Raw genomic sequence first — 24,336 nt, 5'->3', positions numbered from 1 at the left:
CTTCTAGGCCCAGCATGAGGCTGGGCACAGAGTGGGGCTTGGTAACCATACAATGAGGAACTGGAGTTCCTAGTGGTCCCCTTGCCACAGAGCACTGCAGAAGGGGAGTTGGGCTGCCCTACCCCGCCCTTCCCTGGATGGTGGATGGGCTTTTCCCCAGTCTGGAGCCCTGTCATCTCTCTGCTGAGGAGGTGGCTGTTCTGCAGCCTGGCAGCCTGGGGTCCCCTTGCCTGGCCGGCCCTCCTCCCCCATCTGTTACCCCACTTGTCTCTGCCTGCTCAGGAGAACCTGACGGGGAATTCACTCCGCACCCCCGGGTGGGGGATGTGGGGATGTGCTGGGAGGACGAGGTGCCTCCTTCCCCTGAGCCCAAGGGATAGTTGCTTCTAGCTCCTAGAAGGCCCCTCACCTGCACCCGCCCCAAACCCCGGAATACCAGCGCCAACTCCAAGTCCAGGAACGCCAACGCCAACTCCAAGTCCGGGAACGCCAACGCCAACTCCAAGTCCAGGAACGCCAACTCCAAGTCCAGGAACGCCAGCACCAAGCCCAGCTGCGGCCCCTGTAGAGAGAGGGCAGTGGGTGGTGGCAGCAGGCCGGGAGCATGCCCCTGAGGAGACGTCCTGCCCGGGGAGCTGAGCCAGTCCCCGGGTGAAGGGGCCCAGACCCAGGCAATGGCCTTGGCCCCATCTCCAGCCCTGCCCCCAGCCCGGCCCCCGTGCTGCACTGCAATGGCTTCCCTGAGCCCCACTGACCGAGCCCAGCCCCGGGCTGCATTCGGGCTGCGCACTGTGGGCGCCACTTCCCTTTCCAGACCAATCTCTTGCTCTTCCCTCTCGGATGAGCTCAGTTCAACCTCCTAACAGCCTTCTGTTACGAAGGCACTGTTGTCACCCAGCCTTAACACGTGAGGGCAGGGTAACTCAGAGGTCACTCAGCTACTGGGGGGCCCAGGACTTGAACCCAGGTGTCCCGCATGCCAGATCGGTGCTTCCAACCCATCTGCCTGCTGCCTTGGGGACCTAAGGAGGCCACGGACAGGTCTGAGAGGCTGCATGTCCTGGGCCCAGCCCAGGCTTGGGCTGGGAGGGGACAGGAAGGCGGCTGGGCACTCACGGAGCTGGGCTTTGGCGGCCACCTTAGCAGCAGTTTTGGCTGCAGCCCCTACTCCTGGAGGGAGAGAGAGGGGGTTCAGGAATGGTGCCCACGGAGGCTGCGGGACCTCCCCAGGCCCACCTGCTCACAGCTCACCTGGGACACCAGGGGCAATGCCAACGCCGGGGGCCACGCCAACACCAGGGACCACTCCAGGAGCCACGCCGACCCCGGGGACCACTCCAGGAGCCACACCGACCCCGGGGACCACTCCAGGAGCCACGCCGACCCCGGGGACCACTCCAGGAGCCACACCGACCCCGGGGGCTACCCCTAGAAGAGTGAGAACAGCTTAGCCAAAGCCCAGCCAAAGGGAACAGAAGCCGACAGAGCACCGGCTGGAGCCCTGGGCTCTTGTCCCGGCCCTGCAGACTTAAGGTGTGACCCTGGACCAGTCACCTGCCCTTGAGGGGCCTCAGCTTCCTCACCCCTAATAAGAAGTATGTGCAGGGTCAGGAGTTCTTAACCTTTTGAGGGACCAGGGCCCCCTGGAGACTTGATGGTGATAGAGGCAGAGTTATGTAGTCTGAGAAGCTTTGCAAGCCAGGCAGACCTGGGTTCAAATCTCAGCTCAGCACAGTTTAGCTGCGTGACTGTGGGCAAGTTACTGAGGCTCTGGGAACCTCAGTTTCTACATCTGTGAAATGGAAATAATGACACCAACTTTGTAAGATGGTTGTGTATGAGAATTGGGGGGGTCAGTGGACTGCGGTTAAGACGGTCTCTGGCCTACTCGGCCTTAGAGGTTCTGATCTGAACCTTTATGTCCTCAGGTCCCTAAGCCCGAGGCGCACGGCCGCCCGGGGCCGCCCAGGAGCTGACACACAGTTGGGAGCTAGCAGGTGGGACTCCCGCAGTGTCATAAGAGATGGGGACTAAGAAGTGCTGCAGCCGCTTGAGGGGGACTAGAGCCCAGAGGAGCCAGCGTGAGTTGGGGGGCAGGCCCCAGCCAGACGGGGGTGCCCAGGGCCTTTGGGAATAGGGAGATGGGTCCTGGGGGTTCACCAGGGCCTCTTCTCACTCTGCTTCCCTAATCAGAATGTCACCCACACTCCTAAAGGCCATCGGATGGGCCAAAGTCTCGGAGGAAGGCCACCCCGGAATGTGCCAGCCTGAGGGGGCTGGGCAGCAGACCCCAGAGCAGGGGACAGGAGGGAGCAAGCTCTGCGATGGGGGTGGGGCACACGGGGATGGGGAGGCGCTTACCAAACTGGGCAGCCTTGGCGGCAGCTTTGGCGGCTGCAGCCGCCGCCGGGGTCCCTGCTCCTGGAGGGGTGAAGGGGGGATGAGGGAGTGGTCCCCACACCCCTCCCCAATCCCCCCACACCCCACTCTGGACGCCCTCCCAGAATCCACCTCTAGGGAGCCGTTTCTCTCCCAAAGTCCCTCTCCGTGCACTGTCTCCTCACGTTAGAGACAGAAAGAAGCATGCAGAGCCCAGCTGGGTCTCAGGCCTGGCTCTGCAATCACCCACTAGCACCCGGGGACACCCCTGTCCTTCCTTGAGCTTTAGTGCAGACTTTGAGAAGCAGCTCTAGCCGTGGGCTGAAATTCCAGCCCTGGGCTGCGACTGGTGGGGCATGGCGGTCCTGTCCTACATACGCCAGGTCTGAAAGCTCTGTGTTGCTCGCTGCTCAGGGTGCTGCTAATTGTTTACAAATCTTAATAGCCCCTATGTCCAAACCTACTGGAGGAAATAGCTCATTTTTTGAGGAAACTTAGAAGGCGAATTTTCTCCCAGAAAGAGGAAGGCATGCAGAAGAGAAGCCTTCCGATGGGAAAACAACCAAGGAAGGTTGTCACTTAATGTCATGGCCACTTAATCTCTTCCCTTTGGCCTGTGACTGGTGGAGGAGAAAGAACACAAGGGTGGCAGGTTCTCCTGCCTGATGAGGAACCGGAAAGGCCCCACTGAGTACATGAGACCCCGGGTCCGGCAGAGCAGGGCTGTGACACCCAGCCGCTGACGTCCCTGAAACTCCCCAGGCAGGGAGGGGACTTGCCAGGTTCCTTCGGCACCCAGAACCCCAGGCATGAGGGCTGTTCCCTCCAGACTAGTCTAGGGGAAGTTGCTTTCTCTCCCCCCATCTCTGGGCTCAGTCTTACCATCTGTAAAACGGTACAGTTGACCTCAGTCAACTCCAGGGCCCCTTCCATGAGACAAACCAAGCCCGTCTCTGGGCTGGGGACACAGCTCACCTGGGACTCCTTCAGCGCCTGGTACTCCTGGGACTACGCCTCCTGGCACACCTGGCACCAGCCCTCCCAGGGCTCCTGGAGGAGTGAAGAGCGTCCAGCCTCACCCCTCCCGGAGCCCATCTCTCGGGGAGCGGGGGGAGTGGGGGGTGGGGCGGGAGGATGGGGGAGGGGCGGGACGGCTGCCTGGCACCTTTGACTGTCTGGTTTGGGGTAGGGTGAGCAGGTCACCAATAGCCCTAACAGTAGGCAACTGAAAAGGGCAGTAGAGTTGAGTGTGGCTTTGGGAGACAGGGGCAGGGGACTCTCGGCCTTGGCCCAGGCCCTGCAGGGCCCGGGGACAGGCAGGCAGGGCACTCACCATACTTGGCAGCTTTGGCGGCAGCCGCGGCCTGGGCTTCAGCTTCAAGGAAACGAGAAAGAAAGACACCCTCAGGAGCCTTGCCCGCGTCCCAGCCATGCTCACTGCTCTCCCGCCCAGAAAGGCACCTCCCTGTCCTCTCCCCAACTCCTCCCTGAGCACATTAAATCCCTGTGGACACCCCTACCCCCCCGCATAGACCAACAGAAAAGAAGCCCCCACGCCTTCTCAACCCGTCTCCTCAGATGCTACTAAGGCTCACGGGAAATGGCAGCTCCAGGGACGCCTGCGACCCCGGGGATTGCTCCAACTCCGGGTACGACACCAAGGCCGGGAATGCCCCCAGCACCAACCCCGAAAGTGGGAATGCCTCCAACTCCAACTCCAGCCCTGGCTCCTGCGGAGGGAAGGAAATCCAGTGGAAGGAACCTCAGTGAGGGGCTGGCAGGGCTCTGGGGGTGCAGGTTGGCTGGGAAAGAGGACACAGCTTCCCCCAAGCCTGGTCCGTGAAGGACGGGAAACCATGCAGCCCCTACAGCTTCTGCATGAAGCTTTCCCGGCACCCTTCAGTCCTCCTCCCACCCCTCTCTTCCCAGGGCACTGGGAGAAGGACCCCTTTGTTGGTCGTGGGGAGACTGCTGGCAGGTTCCATATCCCCCGCCAGGTTTGGTCTACTCTGGGAGGGCACTAGCCAGGGCAGGGAGGGTCAGGGTCACTGTCTCCAATGTGGATACCATCCTGGCACTCTCCCATCACCCAGCCCCATGGCCTCATGGTGGGAGACCACTGGGGAGACATGGCCCTGGGGCTCCCAGGTCCAAGTCCCAGCTCCGCCAGTGACTTCCTCTGTGACTTGGACAAGTCATTTCCCTTCTCTGGGCAACTAGATGAGAGTCCTTTAGTTCTGGCAGGTAAAGCCGGGACAGCGTGGGGCAGAGCTATCAGCACAGCACTCACCATATTTGGCTGCTTTGGCGGCAGCTTTAGCAGCCGCAGCTGGTGACACAGCCCCTGGAGAGACCAAGGGGGACACAAATGCTCAGGAGAGAATGGAGAAGAGATGCTCGGTATAGATGCCTTTGTCCACTCATCTGTCTGTCAGTCCACCTTCTTCTGTCTGTCAAGCCCATATAGAGTTGTCCACCCATCCATTCGCCCACTCATCCACCCATCTGCCCCTCTGCCTACCCAGCCACCCCACCCCTCTATCCACCCACTGACCTGCCTCTATGTCTCTCCAGTCGTCTGTCTATCCTTGGACCTCAATCCACCCACCCAACTACCTGACTCTCCATCCACCCATGCACTCACCTAGCCATCACCTTTTTCACCCATCTATCTGCCCATCTGTCCACTCACCTAACCATCTATCCAACCATCATTTTGCATTTGCCTGCCCATCCTGCCACCACCTATCTGCTCATCCAACCATGTGCCCACCTATCCATCCACCCATCTACCCATCCTTCTAATCCCTTATCTAGTCTCCACTTGCCTGTCCATCAGTCTTCCTACCTACCCATTCATCTATCCATTCACGTTTTTACCCATCTATCCATGTATCCACCCATCCTAGTGTCTATCTACCCACCTGCCTACTCCCTCGTCCACCAGTTTGCCTACTCATTCACATGGCCACTCACCTGCCTACCCAGTTGTCCATCCACCCACCTATCCTTCCACACACCCACCCACCCATCCACCCACCCACCCATCCATCCACCCGCCCATCCTTCCATCCGCCCATCCATCCACCCGCCCATCCTTCCACACACCCACCCATCCACCCACCCATCCATCCACCTGCCCGTCCTTCCACACACCCACCCATCCATCCACCCATCCATCCACACACTCATCCTTCCACACGGCCACCCATCCATCCACCCACCCATCCATCCACACACCCATCCTTCCACACTCACCCATCCATCCACCCACCCATCCATCCACCCATCCATCCACACACCCATCCTTCCACACACCCCTCCTTCTACCCACTCACCCATCCATCCATCCACCTACCCACCCCATCTATCCACCACAGACTGAACACTTACTCAACTAAGGGCTGGGAACAAAGAGATGAAAAAGACATGGTCTTGTCTCTGGGAGCACACTGACAGCCAGGAGGTCAGTTGGAGATGAAACTGGTACTAGCTACTTGGGAAGCTGTTATAGCCCAAGAGAGGAGGATGAAGGAATGAGGCATGGCCAAGGGTATGGACAGATGGGTGAGGTATTAGGGAGAATCCAAAAGTCCTGGCAATAGTCTCAATATTTCTCTCTTACGTACATGCACATACACACATAGAGCCCAGCTCACCAACTCCTGGAACGCCAACTCCTGGGACCCCAACTCCTGGGACCCCAACGCCTGGGACGCCAACTCCTGGGATGCCAACTCCTGGGACCCCAACTCCTGGGACCCCAACTCCTGGGACGCCAACTCCTGGGACGCCAACTCCTGGGACTCCCAAGCCTGGCGCACCAGGCACTAAGCCTCCAGGAGCTCCTGTGGGAGGAAAAGGGTTGTTGTCCTGGCCCATGGGAACCTCAGAGGGCCTCCAAGGGCAGTGGTCCAGGGGAGCTACGGGACTGACAGTCGGCCCTGAGCACAGGGTCACAGGTGGGTTGCCATTTCCTTGCCATGGATCCAACTCATCAGAGAGGTGTGGAGGGACTAAGAAAGAGGTTCCTTAAAGAGCTCCGAGGGTTTGCATCTGTGGGTTGGTCAGGAAGAACGAGGTCTATTTCTAAAGCAAAGTCAGAATTCTCACCACTGGGCACCCAGGCAGTGGGTGCAGGGGACGCCTGTGGGGTGGCCATGGGAGGGTGGAGTAGGAGGAGCCTGGTGCCCCACAGGGTCCCCTCCCCCTGCTAGGTCAGTTGTGTGTCAGTGGAGAGCAAAGCGGATGGCATCCCAGGTAGAGTGAGCAGAAGGAACAGAGGCAAGGCGGTGTGAACTGCGCATGTTTGGGGAGGGGGTGGGGGGTAGGCAGGCTGCCATAGATGGCCAAAGGCCAACTCCATCCGGCCTTAAAGGACTGGGGTCTCCAAGGCCCATGCAGAGGTCAGGGCAGGCCCGTGCCCTGGGCTGCACCCCGGGGGCACTCACCGTACTTGGCTGCCTTAGCGGCTGCCTTTGCAGCTGCAGCTGCAGCTGGAGCCCCAGCCCCTGGAAAGACAGTCACAGGTGAGGCCCCTGCCCTGTGGCCCTCTCAAGGACACCCCCCCCCACTGGAACAGACACTACCTGCGATGCCTCCAATCCCAGGAATTGCACCGGGTACACCAGGAATGCCAGCTCCTCCGACACCAGGGAGGACTCCGGCTCCTGCAGCACCTGATGGGATAGGGACAGTGTGATGTGGCCAGGCAGGGCAGGAAGGCCACTTAGATGCCGGCATTTTAACCAGCGCAATCTCATTGGGGAATGAGGCCTGGGTGTCTCGGGCCGGGCCTGCTTGGGAAGGCCCCACTCCTTGTTCCTTGACTCACCCCCAAAGTGTCTATTTCAACACGCTCATTAAGGGACTTGTGTGTTTGCAGACAAATCCCATTCTAATCACTGCCACATACTGAGAAACCACAGCAGCCGCGCCCTGGGCCAGAGGGGCCCCCTTAGGAATGTTCAAGGCTTCCTCTCCCTGTGTTCCGAAGCCTCGGCCAAGTTCGTAATCCAAGCGCCTGGCCGCCTGGCTCTGGCAGCCCCTCACGGCCCCACACTCCCGGTCCCTCATTCCAGCTGTCCCCCCAGCCATGGGGCCGAAGAGGCTCGGGTGCCTGGAGGGGGGCCCGCGGGGCCTCCAGGGGGTGGGCCCAGCTCCCTGCTTCTGCCTACATTCTCGCCCCTTGACTGGGGGCAGATACGGGAAGGGCCCCCCTGGGGCTGTGGATGAGGGAGAGGACCTCAGCCCCCACAGCCCGGCCCTGAGCAGGGCAGGGGACAGATGCCCCTCTGCCCACGGCAGGGGCACAGGAAGGCCACGCCCAGTCTGCAGCGATGCCGTCCAAGGGATTGCCAATTTGAGGAGTAAGTTAAAATTTTTATGGTACATATTAAATTGATATATAACTATTAAAAATTTTAAATGCTCATATATGTACCACTTAAAATCATCTTCCTAACCACCATGGTACCCGTTTCCTCTGCTCGGGCTCCTCTTTCCTGTTTTAACCACGTGGCAGACTCCACTTATATTTTCAAGACTGACTCAAATGTCACTTTCTCTGGGAAGCCTTCCTGTGTTCCCAGGTGGAAGTAAGGCCTCCCTCTCGGCTCCCAGAGCAGCGTCCACATTCTCCAGGGGGGAGGGATGAAAGGATGGAGGGATGGAGGGATGGAGGGATGGAGAGAGGGAGGGGGGATGGAGGGGAGATGGAGGTAAGGAGGGATGAAGGGATGGAGGGATGGAGAGAGAGAGGGATGGAGGGATGAAAGGATGGAGGGATGGGGAGAGAGAGGGATGGAGAGAAGGAGGGATGGAGGGGGGATGAAAGGATGGAGGGAAGGAGGGAGGGGTGGATGGCAGGAAGGAGAGAGGGAGGATGGGGTAGGGATGGAGGGGGAGACAGTTGGACAGACGGTGTTGAGAATGTTGGGTAGGTGGAGGGGCAGGGGCCTTGCTTGTCTGTCCGGGGGACAGACCCTCAGTAGTAACGGGGCTGGGGCCGGCTGGCGGGGACTCCAGGGGTACTCACCATACTTTGCTGCTTTAGCTGCTGCTGCTGCAGCCTGGGCGCCAACCCCTGGGGAAGTTAGGGGGGAGCAACTCTGAAAACAGTGCTCCTGCATCTGCAGAGCCCACCTGTTTCCAGCCCCAAGGGAACCAACCAGCTGAGGTCTTGGTGTGGGTAGGGGGCTTCACAGCAGGCAGAGGCTGGTGGAGCTGCCCCAACCCAGGACCTTTCTCCAGGTTCAGACCCAGGGTGGCCAGTGCCCCCGTGGCTGGAAGTGGCCAGAGGCTTTTCTTACCTGTCCCTGTTGGGTAGCCGGCCTTGGCCCCTGCACCAGCCACTCCTCCGGGCCCGTAGCCTGCAGAACAGAGAGGCTCAGCGGTCACCGTGCAGACATGTCACCACTGCTGCCCTCCCCTGCCCTGCCCTTGGGGCCCACCCAGGCTGCCTCTAGTCTCCGCCTGTCATCCCCAGCCAGAGTGAAAATAAATACTAACGTGTGGGGCTCATTATCCCCATTGTACAGATGAGGACACTGAGGCTCAGAGAAGCAACATGGCCCAGCCAAGGCCTTGCTGTGGGTGAGTGGAGCCAGGCTGTCTGAGTCCAAATTCCACGCTCTTTCCTTCTGGGATTCCGTTCCACCCCTCCCCCAGCTAGGTGCTCGCCTTGCCCAGGGCTGGGGCCACAGCACCCTTGCCAGGACCCTGGTAAGCCAGAAAGAGCTGGAAGCCCACAAGTCTAGGAGGGCCTTACTCACCATAGGGCAGTTTCCCAGTGCTGTAGGGCAGTCCGTAGCCACCTGGGGAGAGGGCAGGGTGGGCTCAGGGGCTGCCTTGCTGGGCTCCCACCTACCTGGGTGGACAGACCTACCCCTACAGGTGCTGTGGCCTGAGAACCCCCGACAAGGGCCCTGAGCTGCTCCCAGTGGCTCTCAGGAGAGCAGGGCCCTGGGTGGAGGAGGGAGAGGACACCCATCCCCCTGCAATCCAGGCCCCGCCATGGCCCTACAGTCTGCGGCTCTTAGGTCCCCTCTGCCGTGGGAGGCATCTCGCTGTCTGAGCTGATCATGGCTGAGGGGTGCGGGTGCGGGGGGTTGATGTCCGCGGGGTCCTCCCAGTGAGTGGTGTTTCTCACCATGCACAAATGGCTTCCGTCAGGGCTGTGGGTCCCTGTGCGTGTGCATACATGTGCCTGCATGTGCATACGTGTGCCTGCATGTGCGTGTGCCTGCATGTGCGTGTGCATACGTGTGCACGCAAGTGAGTCCGACACCTGCGGGACTGACTTGCCCATGCTCTCCTGGCTGGTGACCATAAGTGGGCTTCCATACCCAGCTTCCCGACCACCCCGTGCCAAGAGACGCCCTCGGCCAAGCAAGTGCCCCCTCAGGCCGACTTCTCAGCAGGGAGGCGCCGTGAGTCTCGCCTCTGACTGACCTGGCAGCTTGGGTGCCTTGATGGGGTACCCCAGGGGGACTCCAGGCTGCGGGCCCCCAAAGGGCCCAACCCCTGTAGGGATAAAGGGCGCAAGTTCAGGTCTGAGCAACCACTTCAGCCCTGCCGCCTCACGCTCCATTTTCTGCTCAGATGGAAGGGGCTCCCCGCTGCACCCAGAAACTGCCTGCCTAGGGGGCCTCCCTGCCTCTCCATCGTGGCCAGCGGAGCTGTCTCCAGCGGCAGGCCGCTTCCTCCAGGAAGCTGCAGGACTGTCTCCCACCTGGGGTTTGGGCCCCCCTGCAGCCCCTGTCACGATGAGTGGCTTTCTGGGCTTGTTTGGGCTGCTACACAGATGGGGGCCCGGGCGGGGGCAGCAGGCCTGTGACTGGTGCTGTTTTGTGCGGAAGGCGGCCAAAGGCCTGGAGCGCAGGCATGAGGGGCACTGGGGTACCAGCCTGTCCCAGGGCAAGAGCCCCTGCCCGGCTGGCCACCCTGCTGGTCTGACCAGCCTTGCCTCACCTGGGATTCCAGCAAAAGCTCCACCTGCACCTGCAATGACAAAGACCTGTCACTGCAGCCCTGGCACCGTGCGCACGGGGCCAGGCAGCACCGAGGTGGGGGCAGGCCCAAGCAGTGGCCAGTCCTGCCTGGATACCCAGCTCCAGCTGCCCTGACACCCTCTCTGGGGTTTGTGAGCACCGTGCTGCCCATCGTAGCCAGCTGTCCCAGGGCTGGGGCAAGGGGTGCCCACCCGGGGGGCCCGGAGGGAGCCCAGGATCCCCATCCCATCTCGTGTCCCAGGCCGGAGGGCGGGAGAAGAGTCCCGCCATGGGCCCCCAGCTTGGCTGGCTGCGTACCTGGGGCCTTGGGCTTCACTCCCGTTCCAATGGGGACCCCGGGGAGCACCCCCACACCTGGAAACCGAGCTCCTGTGTGGGCAGAGAGGGGTCCGGCGTGAGGGCACGAAGGCAGGCCCTGCGGCCCAGCTGGGCACCACCCCCCTCGGGTCCCACAGCCGACCTCCTGTGACAGGCACGGCTCACGGGGCGGGCGGAGGAAGGACCTGACTGGTGGTGACTTTCTCTCCCTTCTGGCCCAAGGTCAGAAGCTCTGAGTTTTAATCCTATTTCCCGTGCATGTGAGCTCGTGCCTCATCTCTACGCTGGAGTTAATCACAAAAGCCGCCCTGACCACCCCCGCAGAGCAGGCAGAGAGGGGGCAAGCCGGTGTGGGGTGTCACTCCCAACCCAGGCCCACAAAGCAGCCATTCAGCCGCGGGCCAGGGACCCCTGTGCCAGTGCCTCCCACCTCTCCTGTGTCGCCCGGGGCTAGGCTACCTCGGCCGGGAGCGGGCACGGGGAGGGAAGGCCACCCTGTCAGCAAATCCTGCAGAGCAGTCTGAGTCTGGGCTTTTGGGGGAATTCAGGAGGTCACATGCTGGGTCGGGTGGTCAGGCCCTGGCAGGGAATGGAGGCCGAGGGAGCAGCTCTTAGGGGTCTCCTGCAGGGCAGGCTCGTTGGGCCGCACCCTGGTGACTCACGGCTTTTGGGAAACAGCTGGGGTCACACTGGGGTCTGTCCTCAGGGCCCATCTCAGGCTGTGACGATGGTCTGGGCCTGGGATCAGGGATTGGGTGGGGCCGGGGACACACCAGGGACCTTGTGTGTATAAGCCTGAGCTTGGACGCTGGGGGAGACAGCGCTGGTCTGGACCCAAGGCCTCTGGTGGCCTCGGCTTGTGGGGGAAGAGGGGCCCCAGGGAGACGGACAGGGGCTGCTTCTCTTTCTGTAGGTCCCCTCCCCCTGCCCTCACCTGTGCCTGGGAGCACGCCACCTGGGTATACACCTGGAAGCCCCACACCTGCGGCCGAAAGCAAAAGGAGCCATGAGCAGCAGCTCAGCCTCCGGGGGCCCCTCCTCCCGCCCAGGCAGCTCCAGGGCTCCCAAACCAGCAGCCCCTGTGCCTGGCGGGGCAGCCAGGGACAGACGTGGGGTGGCCGCAGCCCTCCTCCCACGAGTTTCGGAAGTCATCTGCGCACCCTTCTGTGCATGGATTTCTCTCTGTCTCCTGGAGCCTGTTTACAGGCCCGGCCAGCCCACCTCTGCTAACAGCTTCCAGATGTCCCCTCCCTGCTGTGTGGACTCAGGCAGCCTTTTGTTTAACCTGAAGTCACTTCCTAAAGGGCCTGGTGCAGCAGAACAGGCACCAATGGGGCGGCAGAGGACGCCGGCCCCACCCCAGCTCCACCATGACTCACGGCGGGCCCTCCTGCACCGAGCCTCAGTTTCCCCATCTGTCACTGGACAGCCTGCCACAGAGCCTGTCTCTGGGGTCTATTTCTTTTCCAAGATCCTGGGAGAAGGGCCTGGAAGGTAGGCCAGGCCCTTCCCCCCCATTTCACAGCCACAGGCACCACACTTTGGCCTGGCCCTGCTGCAGCCAGGCCCCGCCCTTCCTCCTCCAGTGCGGTGGGCTGGAGGGGGTCTGCGCCTCCCCGACCTCTGCCCCTCCCTGACCTCTGTCCTGCAGCCCCAGGGATTCCACACTGACCGGGCACTTTCCCAGGCTTCGCTGCAGCTCCGACTCCTACTCCAGCTCCGGGCTGAGGAACCACCGCACCTGGCACAGAAGGGGCTGGCGTCAGAGCTGGCTCCGCCTGGGACCTGCAGCCTCGACCCAGGGAGCTCAGGGCCAGCCACCATACCTGTAGACACGCCTAAGCCACCAATACCGCCAACTCCAGCAACACCGCCAAGCCCAGCACCTGCAGAGCCGGGAGCAGGAGAGGTGAGGGCCACACAAGGAACAGCGGGAGGAGGAAGGGCCCTGGGCTGCACGTTGAGGGCCCGGTGTTGAGGTCTGGCTCTGCCACCAACTCACAGCCAGCTATGTCCCCGAGCCTCAGTAGGTTGGAGAAGAGGCTCCTGCCCACCTGCCTCCCAGGCCTGGGGTGGGGGAAGGCTCTTTGCCGAGCGGAGGACGCAGGGAAGCCCGAGGGATTCCGGCATGTCCCCGCGAGTACCACTCACCAGCCTTGGCGGCTGCCTTATAGGCTGCAGCAGCGGCGGCCGCTCCGCTGGGCGCCAGAGCCCCCGGGAAGGTGCCTGCAGGGAAGGCACCGAGACCTGCGGGGGGGAGGACGGGGTGAGGGCCTGAGCTGTCACACCCATGGAGACCCCTAAGCCCCAGCCCGGCCTGGCCCTGTCCCGCTCAGGAAGCGCACTTGAGGCTCTTCTGGTCTCTGCGGGACATCAGTGCCAAGCAGTGACCTCTGCTCACAGGACCGGATTCTGTGCTGGGGGCTAACATCTCAGACAGCTCCCTCAGCCCGACAAAACTGCATGGATCTTTCGGGATCAAACTTCCACACCCACCTCGTCCAGAACACCTTCCTGCACCCCCTCGGTCCCGGGGCTTCCTCTACCCGGCCCTCGTCACTATTGTAACTGTACCCGGGTACCCAGCTGTGACTCCCTCGTGCTCTGGGAGGCTGCTTGGGGCAGGTGGTGTCAGCATTAGGCCCCATCAGTGCCCAGGACAGAACCTGGCCTGTACCCCCATACCCTGACTGCCCTCAAACCGGGCAGATACCCAAGGGGCATCTTGCCTGGGTGTCAATACTAACCTGCCCCAAGGCCAGCGCCTGCGAGCCCTCCAACACCTGCAGAGGAGGGAGGAGACAGAAACAGGTGAGAAGAGGCCGGTCTGTGGGCAGGGTTCCTGGGCCCAGGCTGAGGAGGGTCTTGGGGAGTCGGGGCAGGAACCTGGCAGTGCTGTGATCAGCACACGGCCACTCAGGTCCCTAAGGTGGTCCCTAAGCCTCTGGTACTCGGGGCTGATCCTGATGGAACAGCTGCCACTGTTTAGTGACCCACTCCTACGTGCTTTGCAGATGGGACTGTGCCGCGGCTCCCTGACAAGCTGAGGGCCAGGCCTGGGCCTGTCCTGGGAGTCCCGCCAGCGAGCGGGCGGCAGGCTCCCTGTGGGGCCGGAGCTGAGCAGTCTGTGGGCAGGACCTCGCCCAGCCAGGCCCTGCCCTGCTCCCACCATCGCCCCAGCCGGTCTCTCTTCTCTTCCCCGCAGGTGTCCCCTGACCCAGCCCCTCCCCTCCTCTGTGTCTGGGAGTCCCTTCTGTCCCCACCATCTGTCTGTCCTTCTGTCCAGGAGCCTCCGTGCTCAGATGTTCTGAGAAGCCAAATGGGTCCCTCTGGCTCTCTCCCTCCCACATCTGGGCCCAATCGCTCCTTCTCCCCCTTGGGGAGACATTCCGCGGCCTTGGCCCAGACCCACGGGCGATCAGGTTGGAGTTTACAACCGTGCCGGGTTTGGTTCCAATTATGTGAGGATCTCTCCTGTGAGTACCAGCCCTGGCTGCCAGGGTCCCGAGCCCCAGGGGTGAGAGCTCCCCAGGGACGATCCAAATGAGGGGTCTGCTGAGCCCTTGGAGGGGTCTCGTGGCTTCCACTGGGTGTGGCCTCCTTTCCCGAGGGCTCCTCCCCACTCCTCTCCTACTGGTGTGACCTGGGCCCCCGAGCCCCGGCCAGGCCTCCGCCCCCGGCGGCAGTGGCCGGCGGTCAGATGAGACCCGCTTCCCAGCACCCAGGCCCTGGCCCCTGGCTCTGGCAGTGGCTTCTGTCAAGCCAGGCCTGTTTCCCGAGCTCTGAGAGGGCAGGGGACACACTCAGACCTCTTTCCTGTCTGCAGAGGGGCGGAGGACTGGACAGGAAGTGAGGCAGGCTGGGGCAGGTGGGGGCAGGCGGCCCCGGTGCCGTTGCCTGCCCCTTCCCACGGCCCCTGCACCGGCGGTGCTGGTCCCAGGGCTGCCCTCCGGCCTGGCAGCTTTGCCCTGCTTGCCCTCCTCCCGTTGCACTCACTGCCCCAAATGCCACAAAGGAGGAGAGAGGGAAGAGCTGCCCACAGCGGGGAGCCCGGGGACCTGGCCAGCCCAGCCGTCTTTGTTGCTGGAGTCAGAGAGTTCTGGACTCAGATCCCGCTACCTCCACCCACTCTCTGCATGGACGAGCAGGTTGGTCACTTCACCTCTCTGAGGGCCAGTTCCCCCATCTACAAAGTGGCCATAATGCCGCCTCCCTTCCTGGGACCAGTGAGCTTGTGAGCAAATAGCACCTAGCATGTGCAACCTGCCAGAGCACCCAGTGGGTGCTGTCTGCCCCTTCCTGTCCTTGCCTGTGGCCCCTCCCGGGGCGCTGGCTTCCAGCCAGTGCTCGGGGCTCAGGGTGCGGGAGTGCAGGCTCCCAGCTGCCCGGTTCCCTGCTGAGAGCCGAGCAGGGTGGGGCCAGCCCCGGGGCCAGCTCAGCCGGCCCCCCGCCTGCGGCGCCCACGTGGAGAAGCAGCTGCCAGGCCACCCACCCTCTATTGCCAAGGGATTAAATGTTCCCAAGCACAACACACACTGCCTGTGCCCCATTCCATCCGCCTGGGCAGGCCCGGACGTCCCCACAGCCCGGAGGAGGGGAGCTTCCCTGGGGGCACCACCACGGCTCTGCCAAGGCCTTTGTAGCCCTGAGTCCCGAGGCTGAAAGACGACCTCAGGGTGGTCATGGACTCCAGCCCCCCTGCCTGGAGACAGTGTACTTTCCATTAGAAGGAGATGCCCTGACTTTCCTTTTGGTCTACTCCTTCACCTTGAGCTGGAAGTTCTTTCGGAAGTCTGACCTAGATCTTTCATTAATTCACTTTAGCAGCCATCCACCCTGGGACTCTGTATGCAGTTGTCTCAGTCTTTCCTCCGGTGTTTAATTACAACCTGCCCTGTATCCCCTGCTGCCCGGGGCGGCTGGGGATCAATCAGTGTGCCCTGTGCTTTTGCAGGCATGACCTTGACCATTTGGGTCTTCTAGGCCAAGCACGGTCCCAACTCCACATCTTGCTCGTCCAGCCCTTCCCTGCACTCTCTCCAGCATCAGAGACCCTGCTAACACCCCTCGCCCCTGCAGGAAGACAGGACGCAGGGGCTGGCAGGGAGAAGCCGTAAGCCCTGAGTTCTCCGGGCCTCACGGCTCCCTGCAGACCCCAGGAAACCCCTTGCTCGGGCGCCCTGCCCTCCTCCTGCCCGGCCTGGCCCCAGCCCTGGAGTTTCACAACCCAGATGGGCTTTCAGCGAAGGGGAATCTGGATCTCGCAGATTCATTTGCACTTGGATCATCAGCCATCAGGATTTCATAAGAGCTCTTGGACATCCAAACTGTGTCCTAGAGCCTCGGGCTTCAGAGCCAGGGCAACACGGCGCAGGGTGGGGGGCCAAGGCCACATGTGGAGCGTCTCACGCCGAGGGGCCATAAATCTGGACAGAGACGCAGTTTCCTCCACCTGCTTCTTATCCGCCAGCATTTCCCGGAGGGACCCGCCCCCTCTGCTTCCTGGGGGTGCGTTCCCTGGAGCCTAGAGTGGGCCTTGGTGGCAGATCTCAGATCCACGGGTGAGGCCAGGATAGATTCAGCCACACCTTCTTACTGGAAAACTCCGTGGTCTGGACACAGCTGGAAGGGGCCTGAGGTCAGGAAGGGAGCTAGCTCGCCTGGGGCCAGGGTCAGTGCTCAGCCTGGGCTTGGGGTCAGGGCTTGGCCTGAGGCCAAGATTGGGGCTCATTTGGGGCCAGGGTCAGGGGTCAGCATGGGGTTAAGCTCAGGGCTTGGTCTGGGGCCAGAACCGGAGTTGGGATAAGGGCTCAGACCGGCTTCAATGTCAGGGCTTTCTGGGGTCTTGGCACAAGGTAGACAGGGATTGGTCTTGGGTCAAGGGTCAGCAGACCATCCAGGTGGAGTCTGGGGCTGACCATCTGCGTTTGAGCCCAAGTGCCTTTTTACAGGCCTGGGGGCCACCGGACCCAAGGCAGTCCCTCCCTTTGCGTCCAACACCAGGGCTGTTTCCGAGACTGTGCAGAAGTGGGTCTCCGGGCAGCTGGGCACAGAGGCACTTGCAGGGTAGAAGCTGGACGCTCCTCACAAAGGGAGGACATTGAGCTGCCTCCAGCCTGCTGTCCCTGGAAGCCCTGGGGCCCAGCCCTGGCCTGCTCATTCCTGGGGGGCTGTCGCTGCCCACATCTCCCTCCCTCCCTCCTCCTGTGTGTTGGCCGCCTTGCCCGGTTCATAACGGTGCTCAGAGGCCGTGGGTCTTACCTGGCTTGGGTGGTTTGACTCCAGCGCCCAGAGCTGCAGAGGGAAGAGACAGTAGTGAATGGGGGGCCCCAGCCCCTCTGCCCTGCTATTTGTCACCCTGGGCAGAGTGAGGGTGTCTGGGATCCCGAGTCCCAGGTCCTAGCAGGGCTGTCAGGGAGGGTCCTCCCCTGGAATACGGAGCTGCCAGGAGCCCGGTTCTGCCCCGGATCTGTGGTTTCCTCTCTCTGAGCCCCAGTTTCTCAGCCTCAGAAGAGGAAGATGAAGCCTCAGCTGGCTTGGCGGGACGTTTTTGAGGATGAAAAGAAATACGCAAGGCTGCAGAGGTCACGAGGGAAAGGGCCCAGGGGAAGGGCTGGCTCTCAGACAAGGCTCTTCCCCTGGACGTGCCATCTGTGACACGCAGGAGCCCTTCATGCTTGGGCCTTCTTGGGTTCTCGGGTCTGAGGACGTGTGACACCCAGACCCCTTGCAGGAGGAACCAAGTTTGGTTTCTGAGCTCACCTCCTATTCCCAGGCCTCCAAGACCAGCCCCTGTATTGAGAGAGAGAGAGAGAGAGAGAGAGAGAGAGAGAGAGAGAGAGAGAGAGAGACAGAGAGAGAACCATCAATACCTCGGATAAGCCTCCCGCCCCAGCCATGGCCAAATCCATCACTGCCCAGCTACATGACCTTGGGCAAGTCCTAACCTCTGTGAGCCTCAGTTTCCTCGTCTGGCTCATTGGGCCAATAGCTTTTGCCTGTTTGTGTCCGAGAGAGCGCCGGTGACCCCTCCCCCCACTTCCACACCAGTTCTGAACATGCAAGAGTTTTTTAAGTATGGAAAACATTACTTTTGATTTTTCAATCTACTTGAAATCATTACACTCTTTTCCCATATTAAAAGAAAAGACATTTCCCCCTCCTCCGATACGATTGCCCCTCCATTTTGCCCATTTTCTTTCTATGGGGCGATGCTCTCGGTCTCCATCTGCACATAATCATTGCTTTTTCTTTCAAAACTGCTTCCCCACATTGCACAACAGACGGCGTATTCATACTTTTTATAGCTGCCTAATAGTTCAGAGTTTATTCAATCACACCCTCCGGTCCGGCGGGTTTCTTGTTTTACATGTTTTGCAAATAACACTCCTATGAACCTTAGTGCAGATTGTTCTTTTTCTCTTCTTTTCAATTATTTCCTTTGAATGGGCTCCCAGGAGTGGGATTAATGGTTTGAAGACTGTGAACCTTCTAATGGCAGGAATGCGTGAAGGCGCCCGCCTCCCGACAGCCTCACAGCTAATGTTTCATCTTTCAGAAAATGCATGCTCTTAGTGGCTGCAAAACAGTGTCACGTGAACTGCGTTTTTAAGTGGGCGTCATTTCTGGGTCCTGGGGTGGGGAGGCACATTGGTGTTCTTGCCTCCTGCGGTGTCAAAATGTGCATCTTTCGCTAACAGCAGCATCTGCCTTACCTGGCTGTGTGTGAGTTTCATGTACATTACCTGGGTAAAAGACTCCTCCGGGAACTGCGCCAGGAACAGCCCCTGGGACCCCTGGAAGGAAGCAGGCAGAGTCTTTCATTAGCCAGAACTAACAAAAGCACGGAAACAAGGATGATGCTGGGGGTGATAATGATATTGCTTGTCTCCAAAGCAATTTCTGCTGACCGAGAAATTTCTGTTGATCAAGTGTTTCTCATTCTTGCTCCTCAAAGTGGCCCTGTGAAGTTGGACGGGCAGGGCTTACTATTACTGTTTTAACAGATGTGAAGTCAGGCTCAGAGAGGTTAAGGGCTGTCCCTGGGGCCACACAGCTGGAAAGAGATGCAGCCTGGATTCAAACTCAGGCCACTCCTCTGAGGATGATGTTCGCAAGGTGGTACCTGCTTCTCCTTGGAGGCAGAGGCCTGTGGGCAGGGAGGGGGCCCGGGGGCGGGGGGCTGAATCTGAGCACCTCTCACCGGCAGCCCACTCTCCCAGGCCCTGAGCAGCTGGGCAGGCACCAGAGCCACAGAAGGGCAGGCCGGGCTGCCACAGCGAACAGTTAGGAGACGCAGCTGCTGCCAGCGAAAACGCAGCCATTCCCACACTGATAGGACGGCGTGAGGTCAGCGTCCTCAGCCACTGGGCAGCCGTGCTTGGGTGGGGCTCTGGCTGGCTGACACAGGGCTGTCTTACGAGGCGCCGGGGCCGCAGGGGGACACCATGAATGAGCAAAGTGAATAGTTTCCTAAGGAAAAGCTAATTCACTGGCCAGGCAGGATCACGAGTTCAGTCCCCACGGACCAGTGAAGCTCTCACTGGGGAACACTGTGATGCTGGCCCCAGACCCGGGCCTGAGCCATCACCATGGCAACAGACCGGGTCCCAAACTGGGCCCTGGCTCCACCCCAGAAAGCCTCCAACCTCGTCAAGCCACCTTGCCAAGGCCCCAGCACAGCCCCTGCACCGCCCTGCTGAAAGGGGACAGGGGGGACTCGTGGAGCACAGGAGGGGCTGGGGGCCAATGTCAGGCAGCTCTGCAGTGTGTCCAGACGTCTGGCCTCCACAGCCTGGCGACACTGCGCAGCTGGGCTTGCTGGCCCTGGGGCTCCATCAGCCTCAGCTGCAGCCCAGCAGGGTCGGGGATGCCGAGCTGTCACGGCCACCCCGTGCCAAAGCCCCGGCGCCACCCCCCTCCCCGGTGACTGCAGTCCAGGCCTAGAGTGTGCAAGCAATCTGGTCAGTGCCTTGGGGCCCAGAGCCGTGGCCCCGGGAGGGCTGGGCCTGCTGGGAAGGAGCACTTGGCCCTGTCATCGGCTGCCAAGCCCACACATGGCCTGCCTGGGGCCTTTGATGCCTTCCCTGGCTCCGACCTCCAGCCCTCAGCTCTGTCTCTTACATGTCGTCCTCGGCCTTGGCCTCTCCCCTTCCCCCCTTCTCTCCCTCTCCCTCCTTCCTCACGGCCGCCCTCTTTTCCCTCCTCTACTCTCTGGCTGTGGAGCAGACTGTGGGGAACGGTGTGATGGGCAGGCAGAGTGAGGGGCTCAGGACTGGCCCCTCTGGCTTCTAATCCTGGCTTTGCTGCTTCCTACCACCTGTGCAAACTTGGGCAAGTCGCTCGACTTCTCTGAGCCTCAGTTTCCCTTTTTGCAACATGAGGCTGATAGCCACTGCCTTGCGAGGTTGCTGCGAGTTATCCAAGGGTTCAAGTAATGGGCCATGTCCTGTCCTCGAACCGGCACACAGTCATTGCTCTGAGATGAAAAGACAGTGACCCTGAGTTTCCATTTTCTCCCACTCTGCTGCACAGTACATGCCCAGGGCCAGGTATACAGTAGGTGCTCACTAAACGATACGTGAATTGGATGGAGGGAGGCAGGGAGGTTGCCTATGAATGGGGCTCTAACCTGCTCCATCCTCAGCTGCCCTAGGGGGCTCCCTGCCTCAGACTTGTTGAACCCTCTGGCCCGGCTGGACCCCACTTCCTCTCTCCTGGGGGTCTGCTCTCCCACACCCCACCTGCGGCCAGGCCCCTTCCGGAGGAGGACTCAGCTCTCCACCCCCACGATCCAGATCCCAAGAGCCTTTGCCAAGCTCCATGCCTGACCACAGCAGCCGGGGAGCTGGAGATTTCCATTCCCATTCTGCACCAAGGGAACGGAGACAGCTTAGGGTCTGCAAAGGTTCCTTGCCTGTGTCTCTTCAAGTGTGGGAGAGGAGAGCATAAAACAGGACAGGCGTTGATCAAGGGCCTTCGGAAAGGTAGCAGCCTCCTCCCCACGCCCCGCGGGTCATCCGTGTCCCACCTCCGCTCCTTGGCACCAGCAGTGTGACCTGCCAGGAATGCCCTCGCCTCCATCCAAGTCCTACCCATGCACCAAGGCTGAGCTCAGATTCTCCCTCCTGCCTGCCCCAAGCCTGCGGCTCTCCCGACTTTGCCGCTCAGCTGGCCCAAGGCGCTTGGCCCGGAGAACGCTTGTCTTGTTTTATGTGGGTTTGGCTTGTTCCGCCGACAAGCCCAGGGTGGAACTCGTCTCCTGCATCTTAGAATCATGATCCTAGACTCTCAGGGATCATAACAGTCTTCCGGCCTGGGCTGGAACGCCTTCTGCAAACATCCCTCGTGCCTCTGCTTGCATACCTCTCGTGACAGGAAAATCACCACCTCCCAGTGCTGTCAGCTCTGCCTGCAGAGAGGTCTTCTGCCTATTGAGATAGAATCTGCTCCTCTGTCCCTCCAATTCTGCCTGCCAGAGCCCCCTAAACTGAGGCTCACTGCTCATTCACTGACAGTCCCTCAAATGTTTACCTTTCTTTTAAGGTTTAACTGAAATGTCACTTCTGCCATGAGGCCTTCCTGTGTTTCCTGGGGCTCCTCCAGGCTCCCCCAATCATTGCACATCTATTTACATACCAACTGCCCCCCACTAGACCAAACATGGCATGAATAGCAAGAGGGTGAATTAAACCTTAGAAATGTGCACTAATTACAACCCTAGTTAGCAAATTCTGAATAAGAAAATATGCTGTTTCAAAAATTAACATTCCCACGGTCCTCTTATATGATGCATTTTTTGCAGATATTGCGTTGCTGGAAGCTCCCACTGGCCCTAGGAGATACTTCGGGCAGGGATGTTTCCCCCCATTTTGCAGCCAGGGAGACAGAGAGCCAGCGAGTTGAAGTGCCTGGCCGAACACCCACAGCTGACCCCGGTCACATGCAGGGCCTTCTGCCCAGGGCCTGGGCTCCAGGTTCAAAGAGCTGGGGGCAGCAGGCCAGCCTTGGCAGGGGGCTTTGCCAAGCCAAAGTCCAGGGGGCCGGCTTGGACAGCAGATAAGACTGCATGAAGCTGTTTGTTGTTTGCATGGAGAAGGCTGCCAGGGGTTTTTCAAAAACAATCTGACCTTTGGTGGGTGACTTTGTCCCCTCCCACATGGGGACACATCGGCCCTCCTGCCAAGGCCCAAGCAGACGCACAGAGCGGATCAGCCTCTAAATCCCAGCTTCTCGGCTCTGGCGGTTCATCAGTCACCTGGGGAGCTTTAAAAGTCCCCGTGTCCTGGCCCCTCCCCAGACCAAGTCAAGCAGGAATTCTTGGGTGGGAACTCTGATACCTAGGCGTGTTGAAAACCCCTTTTCCCAACCAGCCTCAGTTCTGAAATCAGGAAAAAGAAAGCTGATACTATTTCTGGGGGATGGAGAGAGAATTACACCTGGTTTAATGTCTCAGGTTCTCTTTTTAAGCAGTGTGGGGGGCTGGGCAGCTTGTTCTTCCTCGGAAGCTCTCTCTTTGCCCCTCCTTCCCCCGCTGCGACAGGGTTCCTTGGAGCTGGGGGAACGCCAGTAACACCCTCCCCTTTGCGGGGAAGCTGGGCTCCCCCAGGACAGCCAGATGGGTGGCGGTGAGTATGTTCCTGATCTCTGCACACACCCAGGAGACCTCACCCATTCCTACGCCCCTTATTTGGACCCTCCAGTCCAGCGACCTGAGACAGAGCTGAGCTTTGCAAAGAACAAGGCCAGCTGAGCACCCAGCGGTGTCACTGGGGATGCCAGGAGAGGGTTTGCTCTGTCCCGCGCCTGCCCCTCCTCAAATGCTGTCTGGCACCTCACTCCCACCCCTCAACCCCTGGCAGAGAGCCGGCTGGTGCCAACCCTCAGGGGCTGCCTCAGCCTGCCCAGCCTGTTTCCTCATTTGTAAAGTGATGCTACTTCCTGACTCCCAAGGTTCCTGTGAGGATTCGCTGCCGTGCTATAGGTGGCAGCGCTGTCTGGAAGGAGGGTGGGCAGGTGTGGGGGTCCCGCTGGGGAGGAGGTGCACGCAGGCCGGAACTGCTGCCCTCTAGCACTGACCCGCTGCCCCTGCAGGGCCTCGCTGGTTGGTGCCCTCGTCCCCTGGCCTCGTCCGGGTCTGGGAGTGGACCCTGCATAGGAAGCTCCTGCTCCCAGCAGCAGCCCAGCCAGTCAATCTCACGGAAGCAGCTGCTGCTCCTGCCCAGCCCCCCCAGCTCCCTGCTCCACCCTGTGGCCCCCTCCCCTCCCCCCAGACTGGAGGTCTGGTTCTCACGGCAAGGAGGACTCCCATGGCAGCCAGACCCCGCCCAGGCTCCCCCAACCGAATGGCCCACGAGCTGCTCCTGTCTCTTCCCATGGCCCGGACGTGCCTTCCGTGCCCCCCAGCTGGCCACTGCGTAGGGGACACCCTTGAACCCAATCACCGGCTGTGCCTGGATCGGGCACACACCAGACGGTCCAGCAATGACCTAAGGGCCACTCCAGCCGCCACTCCCAGCTGCACTCTCTCAGCAGGAGACAGATACCTTTCCCAGCTTGCCTTTCTCTGCTCGTGTTCCACATCACACACATACATGCAGACACACACGCATGCACACACTCATTCACGCACAGTGACATTCTACACCCAGTGACACACCTGGACACCAGATCTCCCAGGTGCATGTCTGTCGGGTGGGACGTCTGCACACACTGACAGGCACCTTCACGTACTGCTCCCCTGTGCACACACACGCCCGTCTAGGGAAGGACCTGTGGACAGACATCCACACCCTCCCTGCCACCCCTCCGCCACTCAGTGACATATTTGGGCACGTGCACACATGTGCACCTGTGCAAGAGCGCACAGCACGCTTGTTCATGCACACACACGCACACGCACGCACACTCAGGAATCCTAGCCCTCCCGACAGGATAGACCATGGTGGCATCTTTTCAAACCAGCAATCCCATAATCCGTGTGACCCCGACCTTCCTCAGAGGGGGATCCTGACATCCCACAAGTCAAGGAACCTGCTGAGGTCACACGGCTCACTGCCGCTGAGCCGCTCTCAAACCTAGGTCCCCCGCCCCCAGGGCTGGCGCATACACCCCGCAGGGTCCACAGGTGTGGAAATCACCAGTGCCTCCAGGCCAGTGGGATCTTGGGGGGCCCTTCCCTGGTGTGCTCTGGGCCCCCCATGGGCAGGGCACCCAGGCAGAGCAGGGGCCCCTCGGCCTTTGCAGGGCAGCAAAGTCTGGACGCTGGGTGGGGACCCTCCTGAGTCAGGGGTGACCATTTGACAGGTTCCTCCTTGGCTCGGGGCTGGCTCCTGGAGGGACAGTTCTGAGGACCCCGTGGCCAAAGGGGGTCCTGCCTGGGACCCTGGAGGAGCCGGGCGAGGGCTCCCTCTGGTGAGTCCAGCCGCCGCAGCACGGGGACAGGGACGGGGCGAGGGGCCCTTACCTCCCGGCCGAGCGGAGTGGAGGAAGGACAGCAGGAGCAGCAGGACTCCGTGCCGCGGGGCCGCCGCCGCCAGACCCGCCATCTCGGGGAGAAATGCCCCAGCCCGCTCTCCGCGCCTCGTTTTATCCCCAAAGCGTAATTGCTGCCTGGTCGGCTGGAGGG

The 24,336-nt window shown here is 60.9% G+C and overlaps 1 protein-coding gene across 1 annotated transcript in view; it reads right to left on the bottom strand.

Moving 5' to 3' along the window:
• ELN (elastin) overlaps positions 1-24,336 on the bottom strand; it is a 27,074-nt gene extending 2,738 nt beyond the window's left edge. Inside the window, exons 1-26 of the mRNA XM_045543111.1 lie at positions 24,175-24,336; positions 18,455-18,505; positions 17,472-17,501; positions 16,971-17,003; positions 13,457-13,492; positions 12,861-12,956; positions 12,536-12,595; positions 12,382-12,450; positions 11,644-11,691; positions 10,689-10,760; positions 10,351-10,380; positions 9,832-9,903; positions 9,153-9,194; positions 8,691-8,750; positions 8,417-8,464; positions 6,969-7,058; positions 6,831-6,890; positions 6,039-6,227; positions 4,670-4,723; positions 3,975-4,109; positions 3,713-3,754; positions 3,355-3,429; positions 2,362-2,421; positions 1,252-1,428; positions 1,117-1,170; positions 437-562 (exon numbers count right to left, since the gene is read on the bottom strand). Of these exons, the coding sequence (XP_045399067.1) occupies positions 437-562; positions 1,117-1,170; positions 1,252-1,428; positions 2,362-2,421; positions 3,355-3,429; positions 3,713-3,754; positions 3,975-4,109; positions 4,670-4,723; positions 6,039-6,227; positions 6,831-6,890; positions 6,969-7,058; positions 8,417-8,464; positions 8,691-8,750; positions 9,153-9,194; positions 9,832-9,903; positions 10,351-10,380; positions 10,689-10,760; positions 11,644-11,691; positions 12,382-12,450; positions 12,536-12,595; positions 12,861-12,956; positions 13,457-13,492; positions 16,971-17,003; positions 17,472-17,501; positions 18,455-18,505; positions 24,175-24,256 (1,891 nt within the window). The 5' untranslated portion in view covers positions 24,257-24,336. The remainder of the gene's footprint in view (positions 1-436; positions 563-1,116; positions 1,171-1,251; positions 1,429-2,361; positions 2,422-3,354; positions 3,430-3,712; positions 3,755-3,974; positions 4,110-4,669; positions 4,724-6,038; positions 6,228-6,830; positions 6,891-6,968; positions 7,059-8,416; positions 8,465-8,690; positions 8,751-9,152; positions 9,195-9,831; positions 9,904-10,350; positions 10,381-10,688; positions 10,761-11,643; positions 11,692-12,381; positions 12,451-12,535; positions 12,596-12,860; positions 12,957-13,456; positions 13,493-16,970; positions 17,004-17,471; positions 17,502-18,454; positions 18,506-24,174) is intronic.

The sequence above is a fragment of the Lemur catta genome, chromosome 2, assembly GCF_020740605.2.
Source record: "Lemur catta isolate mLemCat1 chromosome 2, mLemCat1.pri, whole genome shotgun sequence".
In the NCBI taxonomy this organism is placed as follows: Eukaryota; Metazoa; Chordata; class Mammalia; order Primates; family Lemuridae; genus Lemur; species Lemur catta.
Note: the sequence above shows the minus strand (reverse complement) of the source record. Positions and strands in the feature narration are given on the sequence as shown.